Genomic DNA, 7388 nt, shown 5'->3' on the forward strand with positions numbered 1-7388 from the left:
CTGGTGCATATTTTCTCTTTTAAACAAGACTAAGAGTGAGGCTGTAATTAGCATGCTAACGTCAGCATGCTATCATGATGATGCTAAGCAGGTGTAACGTTTACCGTGTTCACTATTTAAGTCCAGTTTGTTAGCATGCTAATAAGCACTAAACACAAAGCACATCTGTCATTATTTTTGCAGGTATTTGTTCAGAAACCAAAGTATTGGACAGATTTTGACCTGTTGATGGTGCAATATTAAAAGTCATGTGATCATTAGTCATAACAATTCATCCCGTGGGAGACATGAATGTCCAAATCAGATGTAATGCCCCCAAACCAACAATTGTTAAAACAATTCAGTCAAAGTGACACATTTTGACCTGACGATGGTATTGAAGAAGTTATGGTATCGTCAAAGGTTTATTCATACTGTGGAAACTGAATATCTATAGAATTTTATGGCAGTCCATATAATAGTTGTTGAGATATTTCAGTCATTGCCATCCCTAGCATGGGGACACACACACACACACACACTTTATGACGAGTCATTGATTTCTTACCAGTTAGAACAGAAAATAATTTATTTATGTTCTTAAGTAGTTGAAAATACAAAACGCACGCTTCAGGTAATATTTGACTATCAAATACATTAGTCATTCCCTCAAGGGTGTGACATTACATTCATTGGATCCATGTTCCAACATGAGTCTTCTCTGTTGAGCCACCTGCAACCAGGTGAGTAGCTGCCATGAGAAATAAGTTTGGTTTCTGAGAAACCTTGATACACATGTAATACCCCATCAAAGACAGGTATGTGCTAAGTCATGACAATGTTGTTAGTGCCATTTGGAGCCATAAAATTGTTTTTAAAAAAAAGAAGGCAAAGCTTAACCCACCAGCTGCTTTTCACAGTACATATGAATTCAGTTCAGCTCAACTCAGCGACAGAAGCCCTTAGTCAGCAGCACTCTTCAATCAGCAGCTCCCCTGAACAATACAGTTTCCTCTTGATAGCCCTAAAACTCTTACTCAGCCTCAGAGAATTTTGGTTCTTTGCAAATGTCTGTGATGACTTGCTTCCCTTGAAGAGCTTCTGAACCTTTGGCCACAGTCCACTGGACTCCAGCCTCAGCACCAGGGTCACATGGAAGGTCGGGACCAGGGTGGCATCTACTGCTATTTGGTCCACAGTACATAGGGACCCCTGGTCCCCCCTGTCCACACACAAGTCGATGAGGGCTCCCCTGAGGCCGCAAGGCTCGCTGACAGCAAGGTGCAACAGCTCTTGGCTGATGTGGTGCAGTAGACAGTCAGCTAGGATGAGTTTGGAGCAGCCCAGGATGTGTGATGCATCGGTGAGACTTTGGGCTATTGTTTCTACAACCTCAGTAGCCAGGGTCTCCTCCAGGGGATAACAGAATAAACTGCTGTCTGATTCAGACAGTGACATGTCTGCCACAGATCCTAAAACAAAATAATAAAAGTTAATAGGTAATCAGTAAAAGCTTCAGCCTCATTTAACCCTTTTGTTCTTTGTCAGTAAGTGCTCTATTTTAACAAGTGTAAGTCAACTCAAATAAAAATACACCTGGGTTACAACCCAAACAGAACACATTGGAGCCTCCTAAGACAAAAGCCTGCAACACTCACCAGTTTCACTCCTGCTGCACTGATCTGCTGTGACCCTCTGATTGATTCCCTTCAGCTCAGTCAGCCTCTGCAGCAGACTGCCCCAGGACAGCCGCTTTGAACCCCTGCCCTCCGCTGGAGATGGAGGAAAGCTGCCGTCCAGGGAATGATTGCATGAAAAAGACATCTTTACAAACAAACAAAAAGACCCTATTAAAAATAAAGTGCAATGGTATAGTCCAACGGTGGGTCACACCGCCTGAGCCAGCCAGCTGGAAAACACTCTGCAACAATGGAACAAAGCGTTAAATACCCACGCCAGGAGGCCCCGCCCTCTGTATTTTTTAACCAATGAGCTTTCAGCTCACGTCTTCAGCTCTATACCCTGCCTGGTAACATGCTTGGTCCCTTTGATGAAGCGAAGGCCAGGCCTGCCCTGACCCTGCGGCCCCGACCCCAACCAAAGTTGTTTACACAGCTTTATGTTTTTCTAAAATAATTTCACTGTCAAATATGACAAAAAACAGCCAAATCGACAGGCCAATCAGCGCCCGTCGTCAAAATGCTATGAAACAATAAAAAGACACACCCCCTCAGTTTTTGGGCAACACATGATACAATGAAAGAACTGTGGAGAGATTCATTCCTGTCAATGACAGATCAACTGGCAGCTCAACCTGACACGTATAGCACGTAGGGCTCGTTTTCCTGTAACAGGAAACGTGGGGTGCTGACAATGGATGTTGCTGCTTTTCTAAAAGTAAGAAGTAATAATTAATATATCCAAAGTAGGAGTCACTTGAGTGTTCACAAAGCCCCTTTTTACGATCCTGACGTAAACTCGATATTGTTGAGTTGCAGAGACTGGGAATTATTAATAGAGTTTATCATTCTCCACCTTGTAAAAAAAAAAGATTAAGATCTACAAGTTCTTGCCAGAGATTGTTGTATTTAGGTAGCCTTCACGTATAACCAATACTTTTATTAAATGTGTGCTTCAGTTTATTTTGTGTAAGATTATAGTTTAATTATTTAAAAATATATATTATTATGTTATTCCCATTATAGAAATTGAATGAAGCCCAGGATTAACTTTAGAATCAACTTCTCCGACTCCTGATTTGAGACACATACACACACATGGACCCTCCCGGCCTCCCCCACTCCTTTAAAACACGCCACTCTTGCTCAGGATCAAAGTTAACATTATCATCATCAGCTGTCAATCGGTTACAGTTTGTTTTGTTTTTGTGATAGTTTAAATCAATAGTAATTCATACAGTCTCTTGTGGACCCCTGAAGCTGAATTATTTCTTTGTGTTTCCAGTTTGACAGACATGGGAGTATATAGGTCTACAATTTGATAGGTTTACTAGTTTAACACAGGCAATAAGTGATCAAGTAATTAAAAATGAATGAGGCTTTCTGCACACTAAAGCTCAGCCCCACTCCCATTTAACAAAATTAATTTTACCATTTTTTAAAGGAAAACAATATAGCCAACAAGTTATAGACCCACGTTACAAAGCTTCTTTTAAATGGCAAAACTCGTTTATTTAAATGAGAGTATATGACATCTACGATATGTGTAGCTAGATGTTATTTTATATGTATACAGTATATCTTTTATTTTATTTTACTGTGAAGTTACTTATGTTGGAACATTCCTGGTCCTAACTAGTGTGATACACTACAGATGCAGATGGTGGTGCCACTGCACCACCTGTAAATTGTGTGTGTGCGTGTGTGTGTGTGTGTGTGTGTGTGTGTGTGTGTGTGTGTGTGTGTGTGTGTGTGTGTGTGTGTGTGCATGTCTTCATGTTTCTGCCTGAGTGCACCTATTGTTTTGAGTAAATGTGCCTGCGAACACACAATCTTTGAAATGCATCCGTCCATATATGCATGTGCACTTTAATGGTCACAACTGTGTCTCTGACTCTGCATATGGATGGAAAATGTATAATTTACCTAAGCTTAACCTTCTACACTACAATGTTTTGGGTAAAACATTAGAGCCACGTCATGGGAAAAAAAGTAAAATGGATAAGAGGAAATACAGTGTGGCAGGCGTTGTGTTTTACAGTTCAAACAGGCCTGAGAGAGCTGTTAGGCAGACCAGCCTCAGGCTATGTAATTAATGTATAATACATCTACTACCAAATGGATTCTCAGGAATGGATTTTTTTTTCTGAAGCAATTTGCTTTATCTGATTACAAAGAAAAACCTTTGCTTCCTATATTTTTCTCTCTCTTTCAGTAAATTGGTGTGAAAAGAACTGGAGCAATTATGAGGCACTTTAATGTATAATGCAATATATTTACACCTGACTTAGCTTAGATACAACCTTGTTCTCTTTTTAAAATATGCTCATGTTGTTAATTCATGAGGGGGAAAAGTGTTCCCTGGATTGTGTTTGCCGTGTCGTATCTATAGCAACAACCTGCTGTTGTGAGCAGGGTCCATCTGAAATGTGTTGTTGAAGCTACAGTGTAATAATCTCGGTTGCCCCGTGTTTTTAGCATTGCTCATGACTTGAGAAGGGAGGTGGTTTCAGCCACTCTGACAACATGATTCTAATAAAAAGAAGAATTAAAGTATCATTCCATCTCAATGATAGATATTCCAGCATGTAGCCTCTCACTCCTGTGCCATCTGAGCCCTGTGTGTTTATCTGGAAACCTTTTAGCTGTGAGTGCAGGATTCTCTGTTTGGCTTCATGCGCCTGCGTCACCTGAAGTTGGAGTTGGGACAGAGTTTAATTTAGGTTTTGATTTATTGCTGGAGGAAGCAGAAACAGACCTGCACTCTCAAGGGGGCAGCAGGAGAAACTGTGATGTTTGGCAAGTTTTGCTGAGACGCACTCTGCCTTATCAAAGCATTAACACTTTACACACCAATAGATAGATAGAATTCGAAAATCAAATCTGTGGGTTTCTTTAAGTTTTCGCACATTTGGGCAAGTACGACTCCATCAAGCGATGACTTTTGTTCTATGAGCTAAGCTTAACTGAAATATGCCTTTGAAAAATATTTTACATATGAAAACCCAATACCTACTGTATCTTACATTGTGAAAAAGGAGCCCATAGGGAGAATTGCATGAGAAACTCAGAGCATTATAGTTGAGTGACAGCATGAGAATACAACATTGATGAGGTGGAGTTTCTTTTAAATGTACAAAAAGCATATCTCCTATCTCACTTGTTTGACTTCATTCAAAGGAAGTTAACAGAAGTGCAGTAAAGCCTATTCAAAACAATACAGTGGAATAATGCACCACAGGCACAGCATTAAATGCATTGTAATACACCTTTTCTTATGTCTCATATCAAGTTGTCTTCTATTGGTTTTCATTTCAGATTAACTTTACTGTACTTTAAATCAGACTTTTTTATTCTTGTTGCCGGTGACAAGATATGAGCATTGAAGGCAAACGCATTTCCTCTGGAAAAGGTATCCCCCTTGTTTCCTTTCACTGACTACCGACTTGACATAAAACACAAAAAATAAACTGAATTATTTGTCTACAGTTTGTATTGTCCTGCCTTATTATTGATATTGATTGAATGTCATTATGCGCAGAGGCTGCAAAACTAAGTGATAGGAGCAGAAGTGAGAATGTCAATGCATACACGATGAACCACATGACATCAGACAAAGAGAATAGGATCCTGATTATTATTTATAAGTACTCTTACCGTGACTTGTCCCTGAGTGAAGCTATCTCTCATTTTAGAACCATGTGCATTATTTAGCAATGCTGCCAATGGTTTGCTTTTTGTGTTTGGTTTTGAATTAAACAAGACTTGTAGGGCTGTTGTGACTGCTCTTTGAATCTTAAAGTATTCTGCATATCATCCATGTTTACCCTTTATTACAGGACGTACTAATGTTAAATGCACATTATAGTTTCAATTGTTTTACCTTAAAGAAATAGTTCAACATTGAGGACTTTTGATATAGAGTTAGGTTAGCTATATTAGCGGAGAACTTTATAAAATAAACAGTTTTACCTCATCGTGAAGACAGTGAATTTGTCATATAAGCTGGTAAGAGCCTATGGCCATGTAAGTGACAATGCTAACACGCAGCTGTTTAAGAAGGTAATGCTTACCATGTTCAACATCTTCACTTAGCATGTGAGCATGCTCACATTTGCTAATTAGAACTAAACACAAAGTAGGCTACAGCTACGGCTGATGTAATTGTTATTAGGTTTGCAGTGAAAAACTACAAAACAAAGTATTGGACAAATAAACCTTTGACCTGATGATGGTGATAGATGAAAGGTCAGGGGATCAATATTTTTTTTTTCATAATTCATCCTGACATTTACATCCGAAAAGGCTGCTGTTGAGGCAAATAATTCAGTTGTAATATCGAAACACAAAGCTTAATGACAATACTTGCAAAATAGAAGTAATTTATAACTTGTGAAGACTTGTGAAATAGCCATTTCCCAATTTGGGCTGCTAAACATGAAACACAAGACAGCAGTTGATCACTTTCTAATCTCTTATACATGCCAGGCACCTGTTCTTGATGACAGTACCCACCATCTTTATCATTGAGCATCATCTGATCTTACTGTTTCTTGCCATCACAATTAGATTTCCTCCCTTTACTTCACAAAGCATCAGTCCTGGGGGAACCACGCTCACATGACTGACAGGGGAATATTTTCCCCAGCTTTTATAAGGGGATTACCTGAAACCCCCTTTGGCTCTGTGACTCTAGGATTACTCAGTCGTTTATTTCTTTAACTTGCTCTAATAAATGAGATGCATATTGTTGGCCTGTCATGTTCTGCCCTCCCCTCTTTGGATCCCTGCTCTGTGACTGTCACATCACATCTGTCAGTGAATTCTGTGACTTACTCCCAGTGCAGCGGCGGATTTTCATCTAATATGTACCTTAAAGGATGCGTACTGTTAATGCCATTTTGCTTAATTTGACTCACTGCTCTTAGTTTGATTAATGTCACTGAGAATGAAGCTGACTGATTGCAGCAGCTGTAGAGCACTATGTTAAAATGCATCAGTATAAATACACATATTATAATTTATCGCAGGGCACACAACGTGAGGACAGCCCAGGTCAAACCAACTGCATTATGCAGATTTGTTGTTTGCACACATAAATAATTTTGACCAATCTAAGTGTAAAGCTGTGTTGTAAAAAACGAGCCTCCCACTTGCAGTATGCTTCAAATATTTGTGAATTAAGACATGCTTTGTTGCTTTCAGACACTGATTTCATCACATCAAAAAGTTCTGCATCGTGTTCCATTTAAACAACTTCCCCTCTCGTTATCTTTGCTCGTAGACTTGATTGCGCTCAGCTGAGAGATAAGATCATGCCCTGTCTCGTGCCTGCCTTTATTAAGAGGGCCACTCTTTTCAGGATAAAATAAAGATGGCATCAGTTAATACAGCATTTCAATTACAAGCTGTGATCCAGTTTGTTCCTCTGGGGACAGGCTAAGAGATGCAGCAGGCGGGGCAGATACAGTCAAATACTTTAGCGGGGCACAAATGCAAATGCTCTGCTTCCCGGTTGTGGGTCAAGAGATCAATTTATTCCATACCATAGATACACAGTGATATCACAAGCCAAAGCAGTAGCCCTGCTAATTAATTCAAATGTTCAATTTCTGTCATGGAGATATTGCTTCAGCTCAATGGTAATGTACAGGCCTTGTTCACGGCATGTGTTAGCAGGAATAGCACACGTGTAGCCTAATTAACAACATTATGGCTGCATTGCGTTTA

The 7388-nt window shown here is 39.7% G+C and overlaps 1 protein-coding gene across 1 annotated transcript; it reads right to left on the minus strand.

The window, feature by feature from the left end:
- Window positions 1-564: 564 nt before the first annotated feature.
- LOC115020193 (DNA damage-inducible transcript 4 protein-like) lies at window positions 565-1882 on the minus strand. Its single transcript, XM_029450141.1, has 2 exons — window positions 1638-1882; window positions 565-1451 (listed from the first exon to the last, which is right to left on the minus strand). The coding sequence occupies exons 1-2, from the start codon at window positions 1801-1803 to the stop codon at window positions 946-948; spliced, it is 672 nt and encodes a 223-aa protein (XP_029306001.1). The 5' UTR covers window positions 1804-1882; the 3' UTR covers window positions 565-945.
- Window positions 1883-7388: the final 5506 nt, after the last annotated feature.

The sequence above is a fragment of the Cottoperca gobio genome, chromosome 15 (assembly GCF_900634415.1).
Source record: "Cottoperca gobio chromosome 15, fCotGob3.1, whole genome shotgun sequence".
Lineage (NCBI taxonomy): Eukaryota > Metazoa > Chordata > Actinopteri > Perciformes > Bovichtidae > Cottoperca > Cottoperca gobio.

What these genes read in the sequence shown, in the direction of transcription:
- LOC115020193 (XM_029450141.1), bottom strand. Translation starts at nt 1,803, where the DNA reads ATGTCTTTTTCATGCAATCATTCCCTGGACGGCAGCTTTCCTCCATCT. An exon ending in GTGCAGCAGGAGTGAAACTG is followed by an intron (nt 1,452 to 1,637) that starts GTGAGTGTTGCA and finishes ATTTTGTTTTAG; the next exon opens with GATCTGTGGCAGACATGTCA.